Source organism: Monopterus albus, unplaced genomic scaffold (genome assembly GCF_001952655.1).
Source record: "Monopterus albus unplaced genomic scaffold, M_albus_1.0 scaffold76.1, whole genome shotgun sequence".
NCBI classification, from domain to species: Eukaryota; Metazoa; Chordata; class Actinopteri; order Synbranchiformes; family Synbranchidae; genus Monopterus; species Monopterus albus.
Window position 1 is genome coordinate 420,563 of NW_018127956.1, and position 13,933 is coordinate 434,495.

The 13,933-nt window shown below is 38.7% G+C and overlaps 2 protein-coding genes across 3 annotated transcripts; one reads left to right on the top strand and one right to left on the bottom strand.

The window, feature by feature from the left end:
- Positions 1-1,059: 1,059 nt before the first annotated feature.
- LOC109963633 (stonustoxin subunit beta-like) lies at positions 1,060-12,358 on the bottom strand. 2 transcript variants are annotated; one of them, XM_020606319.1, is made up of 5 exons: positions 12,291-12,358; positions 2,426-2,458; positions 2,243-2,305; positions 1,989-2,131; positions 1,060-1,710 (listed from the first exon to the last, which is right to left on the bottom strand). In XM_020606319.1, the coding sequence occupies exons 2-5, from the start codon at positions 2,442-2,444 to the stop codon at positions 1,291-1,293; spliced, it is 645 nt and encodes a 214-aa protein (XP_020461975.1). In that variant the 5' UTR covers positions 2,445-2,458; positions 12,291-12,358; the 3' UTR covers positions 1,060-1,290. The 2 variants fall into 2 exon arrangements, with proteins under 2 accessions (XP_020461975.1, XP_020461974.1); XM_020606318.1 differs by lacking the exon at positions 12,291-12,358 and adding an exon at positions 4,990-5,321.
- On the top strand, positions 9,558-11,109 carry LOC109963520 (tripartite motif-containing protein 16-like protein). The gene is made up of 4 exons (XM_020606096.1): positions 9,558-9,609; positions 9,756-9,818; positions 9,909-10,051; positions 10,155-11,109. The coding sequence occupies exons 1-4, from the start codon at positions 9,558-9,560 to the stop codon at positions 10,578-10,580; spliced, it is 684 nt and encodes a 227-aa protein (XP_020461752.1). The 3' UTR covers positions 10,581-11,109.
- Positions 12,359-13,933: the final 1,575 nt, after the last annotated feature.

Genomic DNA, 13,933 nt, shown 5'->3' on the forward strand with positions numbered 1-13,933 from the left:
AGATGAGGCAGGGAGTGTCTGGTCTGGAGGAGGTGTTGGGGTAAGGGGAACGGGTTCTCAGTAGGGGCTTATGGCTTTGTATGAACTTGACTTTGACATATGGATTGGAGTGAAGCTAACATAGACATCTGATGCTCATGAAACCTTGGGAATCTGTTCAAAAGAGCAAGAAGATGGTTGGAAACATAGCTGAAAGTAGAATCAGGAATGTGTAATCAGGTGTAATCAGGTGTCTTGCCATTGATGCAGGTCATACCGTATAATCACCTTGATCAAGCTGAACAAAGAAGGTGGTAAACTATGTGGTATCTATGGTCCACAATGTCCATCCATTGTTTAGTTCCAACACCAGGTTACCAAGCCTTTGTTCAAGGACAAAATCATATTAGAATAGATAAGATTGTTTATTGTAACATCTTCCACATTTGTCCTCAAGTTAAACATAAAAATCACCAAAATCACACTGTAAAAATTTCATCATTTTACAGAATTTTCCTGTTTATTTTACAGACTTCCTGTTTATTTGGCAAATGTTCCTGTATTTCCAACATACAAGGAAGTGGTAATAAAATTACAAAAATACACTGTGAAATTATTTTACAGTGCATTTGGAGCCCTTTAGCTCGTACTAGTAGGGAGATCCAAAAGGGTAAACAGGTGCTTGGCTAGAAAATTGACTCCAAGTCTGTAGCAGGAAGGAAGAACATGTGAGCAATAGTATGACTTAGTGTAGGTTTGATTTGGTCGGTTACAGTATTATATCATCGGTTGCATATTTTTACTGTCACTCTTATGTTACTGTATTATTCAGATAAAAAAAGGACAAAATATATCTTATTCAGTGCTTTATTATTTATTTAAACATTTGTGTACATAACATTCTACATATATTTATACCATACTAGCCAACCATATACATTCTTAGCAAACAATAACAATGGAGGAATAAAAATACATATAAATATATAAAATGTGAAAAACAACTGAAACCCTACTGATTGTACTTTGCTCCCTTTATTGAGATGTACTAAACTATCAACTGTATATCTATCGTAGAGATACTGGATGTAATGAATCTGTGCACCAATGTTATGATTTGTCATGCATTGTCCAAATGATTTAAATATGTTTATGTTATGTGTAAATATTCCTCTGACATCCCTGACAAATGATAACATGCTGGTTTTGTCCAGTTTAATATAATAGGATGAGAGCAATTTTAATCATCCCTCAGCCAGAGTTCAGCTCTTGATCACTGACCTTCATATTTTATAATGTGGATTCCATTGTTTATTCCTCCTTCTTTACAATCACACATTCAGATTGTATCCCCACCCAAAACCCTGGCACCATCTTCTCAGTAAAAGTGCTCTTAAACTGCTTCAAAAGTGTGACCTCCTTTACTCCTGCACCCTCAGTAGCCTCCTCCACAGCATAGTAATTAAGAATACCAGCAGGCTGATCAAGATATACGCCAATTCTAGAGCACTTGGGAATCCCCTTGATCTCCATTACACGGCCTTTGTGCCAGGCATGATAGCTGGAGCCACTCCAGCCAAAACTCCAGGACTCCTCATTCTCTCCCAGGCCGATGGGTCCATCCCTGGTCTTCCTTCCTGACCCTTCGTATGCGACCCCGACCACAACCCATCCAGAAACTTTTACCTCCCAGTAGCCTCGAAAGCCCAGGATGCCTTGTTTGCAAAGAACCTTGGGGAACAAGGATGAGAATAACAGCACGCAATAAGTTAGCAGTAATCTAAGATAAACTTTGATATAATATAGCTGCTACTGAGGAAACATTAGATCAGTCTGTCTTTCCACACTAGTTGGCTCAGCCCTCTGGATCATAACACTATGTTCTGTGTCTTACAGTGACATCAAACTCCACCGGTTATAGCATGGTGATGACAAGCTCATGGCACTCGTATTATTTTACACCATCGATCTTGAAACTGAAATACATTTTAAATACTGTAATTTCAGACCTGTGGCAAATACTCATATCTCTCTGCTCTATCCAGGACAGGACAAGTGATATCATCAGTTTTACGGGCCACTTTATCACCGTCTCTTGACAGCCACAGTGTCCTGTTGGCTGTGTTGTGATCCAAGGAAAGGTTTATCCAGTCTGAAAAAACAAGAAGAAACAATGATTTAATGAAAAGTCATGTTTGAACTGAATTGTTAGAGGATAAAAAAAGAGAAAATGTGTAAAAAAAAAGTTAAGAGCTGTTCTTACATTTGAGGAGATCAGCTCTGAATCTGGGCTCAGGGATATCTGGTTCATAGGCTGGAGTGTTCTCTGAGTAAAGTAACAGTCAAATTTCAGGTCAGGAGAGCCATAGCTGGAGCAGAATCCATAGCACAAAATATATTTAATCCAAATACTGTAATCAAGCTTGTGGTAAAATGACTCTCTTACCTGCGGGTGTGTTTTCCATTTTGACTGTTTTTGCTACAAGAAAAACAAAACTGTGTTTTCATATAGCAAAGTAAAAGGTAAGATAAACATATGTGGCAGTTATACATTTTGTAAGTTACTCTATATAGTACTGTATGTGTTAGGTGTGTCTGAACAGGTGATAAAGTGAGACTCAGTAAAACTATGTATACTTAGAACCATCTGCCTCTGTCAGATCATCACATGCTTTTTGGAGCCAGTGGTTGATTCATGCCTGATGGTTGAAATTACCAAGCCACCTCACATGCTGCAGGCTTGGGTTCAGCCATGCAAGAACACAGCATGAAGCTCAGAGCACTTTAGCGCATAAGAAGAAGGACATGAATTGCTTGCACAAGTTAGAAGATCCAACATTATTTTAGTAATGTAAAATACAACCAGGGGAGTCATCCAAAAAGTAAGATTACAATTTAAAACTGATCTCAAAGCAAATGTAGCTGTGCTACAACAGAACTTATGTGAACATGATGAAATGTAACACATGTGACTCTATTTCAAAAATGAATAGCATAGGCGACGTGTTTTAATAAAAGGTGCTTATAGGAATACAGACTAATTAAAAGTCTACCAGCATTTAGATTCCAACTTGATTTCAGGCAGCAGCATTATGTTATAATTTACCTTGAAGTATTAATTGATAAGTTATGATTACATAAAAGGCTTAAACCTACTGCCCTTTTCATATGGAATGCTTTGGTGTCAAGTGAAAGCATGTCATCTCCAGTTATTTGCTAAGGACAGAGATTAAGAAGAGGAGACACCTAATCCCCACTGCATTAAGATGCCAGTGTGTACTAACATACAGTAAGTAATGTGTTTTATTTATATCGACAGGCAATGTCACCTCTAAAATAAACTAGATATTCCATTCACACCTAGAAAACCAGCTGAGAACAGGAATGAAATTTGACACTGCATGAATCCTAATCAAATCAATTAAAGTTGGTTTTATATGGCATTGTAGGCTCTGAGACAGACATCAAGCTCAGAGCACTTTAAACCCACCAGTCATCATAACCATATTTTTCTTAACTTAAAGGTTCTTTTTATCATGCAAGTCACATCTTAATGAACTGATTTTTGTGTCTCTGCAGACTGGATGCTGAAAAAGTCCGTGCGCGAACATTACACCATCTGTCTGGATATAGTAATCTTCAAGGAAATGAAACTACCTGCTTCCTCTGGCCTCATTACAACCTGGCAACATAACAAAACATTTAAGGCCCTATTTTTGTGCTGCGACCAGTGCAAGCTGCAGTTGGGCAGTATGGTTAATTCCTGATCTTGAAATCCGATTTGCCTGTCTGTATTTTGGTGCCAGGCACGAGCACGCAGTGCATTCGGTTGGAGGAGAGGTGCAAACAGGTTAATAAATTTGTGATAGGGCAGAGGAAGTTGTTGGTATTTTGGTTAAACATATGTCTTCAGAACAGAATTCTAATCTCATAGTAATATATCTGCCTTTGACTGCAGATTTGAGGTGCTGTGTGTCCAGGTCATGCTACTTTGCACCACCCAGTCAACAGTGCAATTTCTAGTAAAGGCAATTTGTTGAGTTCTTATTGTCATGCCTCACAGTAACCAGCAGCATTAGAACCATGGGTCCAGCGACGTGGCTTACTAAGTAGCCTATTAGTTTATTAATAACCACACCCTCAGTTTTATTATTTCACTTCAGCCAGCTTTTTTGCACATTGTGTTCCTACACTTAACTATCACATTCGCTTGGAGCCATCCATATAGTCCATGTGCCAAAATCTACTGCTGTGCACTTGTTGTTAAAAGAGGGCTGTAAAGCTATGAACACAGCCACAGTCCCTCTGTAGCAATCTGCCCCAGGCTAGTAAGTCAAACTCTGACTGGATTTGAGTGTTTTCACTGTGGACGATGAACTCCATACTGCATGTTTCAATAGTAGTAACAAAAAACTTGAAGTGTGTGACACTCAGTCCTTTGTACCACAGTGTGCTGGATAACTATTAAAAAGCAAACAGCTATACTGAAAATCTCTACAGCAGCAATTGCATGGTGGTTGCAAGATTGTAGATGGCAACAGTACAGGTTTTTAACACGCTGACACAGTAGCACACAGCTGCATGCCAAAATCAGCATGATACAGCATGTTAAACACACAGTACAGCGTGTTAAATCGTTTTTCATGCCGACACTTACAGACCCTTGCTCCCAGAAAATAAAACATCTCTCATAAGGACAAGCATGAAATCAGTGGGTTGAATTATAACATTTTTCTTACACACACACACATAAACCCTAGTGACCCATGCACTTAGGATTTACCTCACTATTAAATCAGTAAATTGAAAGCATTGTTGTTATACAATTAGTTGCACCAATTAATATGCTCCAATATTATTTAAAATTTCACACAAGAGCTGGACAATTGTAAAATCTAATTATGTCAGAGTTGTTAAAAAATGTATGAGATTATACAGGACATAACTTAGGTATTACATTTCAGTAATCGGTGATTCTAATTTGTGTGAAATGTAGAAACTAAAGCTCACCTTTATCTGACTTCCAGGTGTCAGAAATACTTCCTGTTGTAGTAGGCATTGCGATACCAGCTTGAGGTCGAAGAGCTGGTATCTGTTCCTGTGGCGACCCCGTCTCCACCTGATGTCACTGATCTCTCTGAGTATGATGAGTGTCCGTTGGCTTCACTGTGTGACAACTTAATGCAGTTCCTATACACCTTTAATGCAGGACTAAGGCAAAGGAGTCAGAGAGTGCGAACATGAAATAAAACCTACTGATAGGACGGGAGGAGTCCGGAGGCTTGTAGATGGAGCTGCGTATCTATGCTTTTCCTTAAAAAGGTTGGCTGGATGCTCAGATGTTTGTTGGACACCTCCTATTACCTATCTTAAACCACCCCCCTCCTTTCTCTACAACCAATCTCGACACATTGCGGTGACAACACTGAGGTATTGGTGGTAGAGGAGATGAATGGTATAAACACACATACACACAGCTGCAAAGCTGTAAATCTTCTCGGGACAGTTCCAGGTTTTAGATGTCAAGCAGTATGAGGTTCAACAGGTGCAATAACATTCTATAATTATGAAACTTCATTCACTCTTTAAAAGTGTAAAATATCTAAATACACTCCCTATTAAAGAAATGATCAAAGTGAAGTATTTCTCTTGCTGAAACATTTACAGTATAAAGCCTATCCTGTTCTTCACTGACACAGCCTTATAAATATTTTAAGCTAAGAACATATGAACACTGAAATACTTAATTATTCCATCAAGAAAAGTGTGTGTCTTACAATAAACAGCATGAAATGAAACATGAAATCATTACCGGTACCTATTATTTAAATGATCACACATGCAGTACAGTAAAATCTGTCTACACATCTACAGTTTAATTTGCTTAATTTTATTAGCTAAATTTGCAGTATTTAAACAAATTGCACAATAAATGAAGAGCATATTTGTGTATATACAAAACACAGTTAACTTGAATCTAGTGATGTAAAACCATTAGAACAAACAGGACATCGATTGTCACTTGAGTACATGATATTCTATAACATCTAATAATCATACACTGAAAAGGAAATTGAGGGTTTCCATATACTGTATATAGACATATATGAAATTCCCTTCTCACCCTTATGGAGTGAGACCTGAGTGCTCATACCACCACTGGGACCATTTTGGTCTCCAGATTCTCATATTCCTTCTTCCTGAGGTTGCTGTGTACAATAAACCCATATAAAGCCCCATGTATAAGTAAGCCTCTTAGATGACAATGAGTCATTTGACCAAAGTTTCCTTGCTTCATCACCAGGTTCAGTTATGCTACTGAGATCACAACAACCGTATACCGTAACAAATGTCTTGTTGCACAAGGCCTGAGTTAAAGAACATCATGTCACTGATACTAAAGCCTTTCTTGTGGTATCTTTTCCACTGCAGGCTGTATGTCTAAGGGGCGTACTGTTTTGGGAAACCTGTCAAATGTCTAGTCAAGGGAGTCCTATCCTTCTTGAGTTTATGACTGTCCAAACAGATGACTGAAACTGACGGCACTGCAACTGACATACTGAACAGTACATACCAGGAGCTATAGTGTTTTACCAGACTGCTCTCAATGGCATTTATTGGAAATAAAAGAGAGGAGTGTGGATAAGGGGTTTGCATGTGGCTGGGATCCAAAAGGTGTCCTCTCATAGGCTGGTCATAAGCCAGCGGCACCAGGCTTTTAAAACACTGTTGACAGACAAGTGATATCTGCCAAAAACCCAGCTGTGGCCACGTTCAGTGGTTGCTCTGGGTGACCAAGGACATTACTTCACTTTTTAACCCTTCAGAGTGTCTATAGAATACTTTACAGTGAGGGGGAAGTTTCTTTTAAGCCACTGTGCAGGCGACAGTCGTGGTCAGCTGAATTATGTTTTTGGGTTGTCCATCTATCCATCCTATTCTTGTTAACACGATATATCCGGAATGCCTTGAGGAGACTCAAGCTTCTTTAAGCTAGACATGTCCACTTGGACTCAAGGATAATATGACAAAGCTTTCTATCAATCCTCTGCACCCCTCTGTAAAAAATAGCCTCTCAGTGAAGACAGCACATTTCTGAGTGAAAATCATTTTCTAGAATCATACATGTCAATATATTGATAACCTCCATTTTGCTTTTATTACAGTATTGTTCAAAATAATAGCAGTACACTGTGACTAACCACAATAATCCAGGTTTTTAGTATATTTTTTATTGCTACATGGCAAACAAGTTACCAGTAGGTGCAGTAGATTCTCAGAAAGCAAACAAGACCCAGCATTCATGATATGCACGCTCTTAAGGCTGTGCAATTGGGCAATTAGTTGAAAGGGGTGTGTTCAAAAAAATAGCAGTGTCTGCCGTTGACTGTACAAACACAAAACTATGTTGTACAAACGTTTTTGTTTCTAGGATTTAGCAATCCTGTGAATCACTAAACTAATATTTAGTTGTATGACCACAGTTTGTTATAACTGCTTCACATCTGTGTGGCATGGAGTCAACCAACTTGTGGCACCTTTCAGCTGTTATTACACTCCATGATTCTTTAACAACATTCCACAATTCATTTACATTTCTTGGTTTTGCTTCAGAAACAGCATTTTTGATATCACCCCACAAGTCCTCGATTGGATTAAGGTCCGGGGATTGGGCAAAAAAAAGGCATGTGCAGAAGAGGTTACAATTTGCCAAAGAACACATCAACTGGCCTAAAGAGAAATGGAGGAACATTTTGTGGACTGATGAGAGTAAAATTGTTCTTTTTGGGTCCAAGGGCCACAGACAGTTTGTGAGATGACCCCCAAACTCTGAATTCAAGCCACAGTACACAGTGAAGACAGTGAAGCATGGTGGTGCAAGCATCATGATATGGGCATGTTTCTCCTACTATGGTGTTGGGCCTATTTATCGCATACCAGGGATCATGGATCAGTTTGCATATGTCAAAATACTTGAAGAGGTCATGTTGCCTTATGCTGAAGAGGACATGCCCTTGAAATGGTTGTTTCAACAAGACAATGACCCCAAACACACTAGTAAACGAGCAAAGTGTTGGTTCCAAACCAACAAAATTAATGTTATGGAGTGGCCAGCCCAATCCCCGGACCTTAATCCAATCGAGAACTTGTGGGGTGATATCAAAAATGCTGTTTCTGAAGCAAAACCAAGAAATGTAAATGAATTGTGGAATGTTGTTAAAGAATCATGGAGTGTAATAACAGCTGAAAGGTGCCACAAGTTGGTTGACTCCATGCCACACAGATGTGAAGCAGTTATAACAAACTGTGGTCATACAACTAAATATTAGTTTAGTGATTCACAGGATTGCTAAATCCTAGAAACAAAAACGTTTGTACAACATAGTTTTGTGTTTGTACAGTCAACGGCAGACACTGCTATTTTTTTGAACACACCCCTTTCAACTAATTGCCCAGTTGCACAGCCTTAAGAGCGTGCATATCATGAATGCTGGGTCTTGTTTGCTTTCTGAGAATCTACTGCACCTACTGGTAACTTGTTTGCCATGTAGCAATAAAAAATATACTAAAAACCTGGATTATTCTGGTTAGTCACAGTGTACTGCTATTATTTTGAACAATATTGTATATTCCTTCAAAATCTTCACTATATATATTATACGAGTCTGGACAGACGTGTATAAACTGCAACTTGACTGGTCACCAAATAATAACCACTGACTGGTTTTTAATAAATCACTGATCAACTGTTATAATCACAGGGAAGGCCTATACTGTACATAAATGCAGTATATTAATATATAAAGAGACTACATGGAATGATAGCAGCACGGGTGCCGTTAGGGGGGGAAGTTAGGATGATTCTAAGGGCCCACAAACTTTGGGGGCCCACAGATGGGTGAGGTAGAGGGCCCAACTTCAAATTTTTTCATAGGGCCCAAAACTGCTAGCGGCGCCCCTGGATAGCAGCATGTCAATCCTGTACTTTAGTGTGTAAACTTAAGTCTACCGTAAGAATAGAAGAGATAAAGGACATGAGAAAATTTGGTATAACCTTAAAATGTTCTATATTTGCCTTCAAGTAATGTTTAAACATGCACGGTTTCACTGAAGTCTGTTCCAAATGAAACCCCACTGAAACTGGTTTCTCTTTTTTTTTTCATTACTATTTCTTAAGGGTTTGAAAGTACAGTTAAGTTCTGTTTTTCCACTTTTATGCAACCCCTCTGTTCTGTGCAGTATGCCCACAGTCCTGAGATGGGATCAGAGATATGACAGGGTAATTGGAAAAACAAATTCATTACTAGAGTACCCAGATCCATACCGGTCAGCAGGTCAGGTGTTGACACTGACATCCATATCTTGGTTTGGCAGGCTCTGTGGCTGACTAGTGAGCCCATAATCTCTGCATACCTTACCAAAAAAATTCTCTTATGGAGCCCCAAGGGCCCTTCCAAAACTTTTAATACCCTCTCTTTCCTGGGGGTATATAAAGAAGTTATTTGCATCATCGCAGCAGTATGCTGCTGATGGGCACCAAAATTCAGGAAACTTCAACAAGGCAAGAAGTGATAAAGATGCCAACCAGTGCTCCCAGTACAAGAATCATACCTGCAACCAGTGGACACGGTGAGAAAATCAAATAACTTGTGCTAATGTGTAATGCTGCAGTTTTGTCAGACCTCTGAGAGTTTACCTTTCTATTTTCAGTGCTGTTGCATGTCATCAGTGTATCACCACCACCGTTCTTTAACAGGACTTTTCTCATCTTTCAGAAAATATCCCGGACTATGAGCCCAACATCCCTGAGCCTACATGCAGAGCTGACCTTCTAAAATGTACAGTAACATCAATCTATATTGCCTTGTATGATGGTGCCTCAAATTTCCTTTCTTGTAACTCTACTCTTTCACTTTCACATGCTGCAGACTGGATTAACCTTTCCCTGGATGAGAAGACAGCCAATAAGATGCTGTGGATCACAGAGGATGAATCCAAGGTATCGCACATGACTGATGATGTCACTTGTCCTGTCCTGGACAGGCCAGAGAGATACGAGTTTTCCCCACAGGTAGGTTTAAAACTTAAATCACAAATCTAGAGGCTGCATTTTAATATTTATGCTTAATTTATAATATTATTTATATTGTATATAATTTCTCTTCTTTTTTGAGGTTCTTTGTAAAGAAGGTATTCTAGGCTTCCGAGCTTACTGGGAAGTGAAATATTCTGGCTGGGTGACTGTCGGAGTCACTGATGAAGAGGCAGGGAGGAAGGGATGTGATGGGCCCTGTGGACTGGGAGAGAACGAGCTGTCCTGGGGTCTTGGGTGGGGTGGATCCTACTACCAGGCGTGGTTCAATGGCATTAACACAAAAATTCGCAATATTCCTCAGTGCACTACTCTAGGTGTGTATCTAGACCATCCTGCTGGTGTCATCAATTTTTATGGAGTTGAAGAAGTGAAGGATGGTGAAGGGAGTGAAAGCAGAAAGGAGGTCACACTGCTGCAGCACAACAAAAGACCTTTAAGGGGGAGAATGTTGCCAGGTTTCTGGGTAGGAGAAAAGTCATCATGCATGTTAGTTAAACAGGAGTAAGGTAAAGAGTGGCCTATGCTTGTTTTTCAGTTCCATTTTCTTACATTTCTATTCTAAAGTCACATCTGAAGAATCCGTGTAGTTTATATAGAAATGTATATCTTTGGAAGCTGCTATTTTTGTATGCATATGTTTATTTTGTCAAAAATGAGGGACCAGATTTACTAAGGCTATATTCTGCCCCAAACACATGAGCTGTACAATATAAAACAGTCGCAGCAAACACAGTTTGCATCTCACTCATCACATAGTGTGTATTGCATTTAAGGAAGGGCCACGCAAATAATAGGATACTAGTTAGTAGATGATTATACATTCCGCTGGAGGTCAATTGTGAAAGGAGGTGTAGGTTAAACACGGCCCAGATGGGACTACAAACCCCTATTATTACAACCACAAATTAAGCCATTAGACTATTAATGAACACTATGTCTAATTATTGGAACACAAAAGGACAGTGGACGGGCATTTGTGGTTTGAGTACATCAAACCTGAATTGGATTTTAACAATCAACATACAATCACTGCACACAGAAATCTCTCCTTGTCCGTCTTGTGATTGTATGATCTTTGTTGTGTATCTTCACGAGTCTTCAATTTGCCATATATCAACTCTTTTTTAACTTTAAAAATATTTACCTCCAAGTGCTTTTCAAATAAATATTATAATGTAATTTTATTAATGGCCTAATATTGAGTAGCAGTTTTTCTCAGGTGGAGTTGAACCGCAGCCAAAGTAAATATGTTCTAATCCAGACAACTATTCTGAGCTTAGTGATCATATTAACATGCCACCTTTTAAGTGTGCAGCTCTCATTCACTTCCAGACGCAGTGCGGGAGCTGACTGCGTAATGAGCTGCTGTCTCAATAAATCAGACACTGAATACATTCAGACTGTGCCACGAAGTCAGTGGAAACCGCAGCGCACAGTTGCGCCAAACCATTTTCTTAGTAAATCAGTCCCTCAGTGCTGAATAGTGATTAGTGGTGACATATATAAAAGCAATAGTAGCATTGTGTGCTGAATATTTTGGCAAAATAAGTGCACATTTTAAATAAATATAATTTTGTGTGACATCCTTTCAATATAATTATATCTTGTTTTAATGCCAGCATGAATAAAAAAAACCTTTAATAGAAGTTAATTAAAATAAAGATGTCAGTGGTCTTGCTTTTGTTTTAATTCATAGTATCACAGAGGAAAGATATGTTAATGTAGTGTTGCTTGCTTATTACAGAAACAATTAAATAATTGATTGATAATTAATTACAGAAACTTTCATCGCAATTAATTATGTTCTGTGTACCCTGCGGAACCTCACTGGAACCAATTTATAAACTTATTTGAATATTTTAAAGATGAAAATACGTTAATTATCTTTGCAATTTATCGCATGCCCCTTAAAATTGAAACTACTTCAACATCTACAAACCCCCTCTGCTTTCCACAGTGCAGAGACACTTGAGAACTAACTGCAATATCCCAAATATATCAAGACCTTTGCGTGCAAAAGAAACAGATCAAGTTTCATCTTGCTAAACAGCCATGCTAGTTTGCATGCTAAATATATTTAAGTGAGAACAAATAAAAAAAAGTTCTGCAGAGCAGCATTGCTTTGTGGCACCATCTGGCGATAAATCATGTTTTATAAATACCAGCTTATAGCATAAAAGATTCATCAATGTCATATAAATCATTCAAACCATACTTCAGCTTGAGCTGCTCTTTCATTCTTCACCTTCCACTGTTAAAGACACTATGAAGCGCGTCAGAGGTTTAGACTGGTGACATGAAAGCTGATCCTAGAAAGCAATAAGCAAAGTCACATGTGAGCACACAAATAGGGACAATGAAGGAGCATGGATGAAGGAGAGGAGTTTATGAAATAAACAGAAGATGCAGGACTGCACTCAAGTTTATTAGTGTGACAAAACTGATTTGTTTATTATGATAGACTGACAGGATCTGTGGGGGGACAACTGAATTGCACAGGGGACAGAGGACGTACTGAAACTTTTTTAGATCTGGAATGCAAACACAATTTACACTCACTGAGCAGGTAACCTGTCTCCAGTCAAAAGCACTTCTTCATTATGCTCCAACGTGTCATGATGGCAGTCTGAAAGTGACTCTAATAATGTGCAATTTATGATTTTTATCACTTTACCAACAGCAAACAAATTGATTTCTTCAACAGGTGAGAGTTTTGCAGAAGATATTAACTACTACCTGCCCACACATATCATTTTGTCAGAACAGTCAGCCATGACTTCTTACTGTGTACATACAACACTTTATCACACTATATACAATGACTTTAACCCTATTAAACACTTCACAACAAAACAGCAAAAACAAAAAAAAAACATGTTAAAATAACTGTATAAAATAGTTTTTCAATCTCATGACTCATTCTACCTTCTGCAAAAATGGCATTTGATTGTTTGCTGCTATGACTATAGCCACAGCAGTCTATCAGCTGGTTGAGATATAAGCCAAACTCACCCTGTGGGTAAAAATACCCGTCTTTGTCTCCCCCCACAGACTCACATCAGTATAACAATGTTTGTAGAGGTCCCCTCTCTAGTTTTATGGCGCTTTCTCTACAGAACAAAGACAAACAAGGATTCCCTCACTCCTCACAACAGCACTCACTGTCATTTTGCACATCTTTCCAAGTGTTCGGTGAGTTTAACCAAATGTATGAAACAGCTGCTGAAGGTCAGTTAGTCTGGTTAAATATGGCACTGCACCTGTAATGAGGTCTAACAAAAATGAAATAGCCTTTAACAGTTTGACTGCACAGCTGTGACACCACTGTGGGGCAGAAACGGACAATTGTGAAGCCTTACAAGCTCTAATTTACCACAGCTGAGACTCCCATATTTTTAGGAGAGTAGTTACCTGCTATGGGACATTATACAGTTTTTCACAATTGCTAAAACAATAAACCCCATTCTCTGAACCAAATTCTCAATAGCCTAAACCAATTTGTTGAATAAATCACTCTTTCTGTAAAACCTTAAACAAGTTCAGGCACTTAGACTCTGTTAGCAAATCTCATGCACTCTTTTTGCTAAACTCTAAACACATTCTCACTCACTAAAACACAATTCACACTGTGATGTCGCAAAACACTAAACAGAGGACAGCAGAACCTAAACACAACTAAAGCACAGTTGTCATCGTTTACACACAACGATTCAAAATTGTTCACACTTGTTTCTAATTATGTGATGAGAAGGTACAAATCATAAGCCAGTTCAAAGTGCACAGATGGCACAGGTACATCCATCAACTATGGATAACAATATGAGAGGTAGAGGAATATGAGGTGTTGGACAAAAAGGA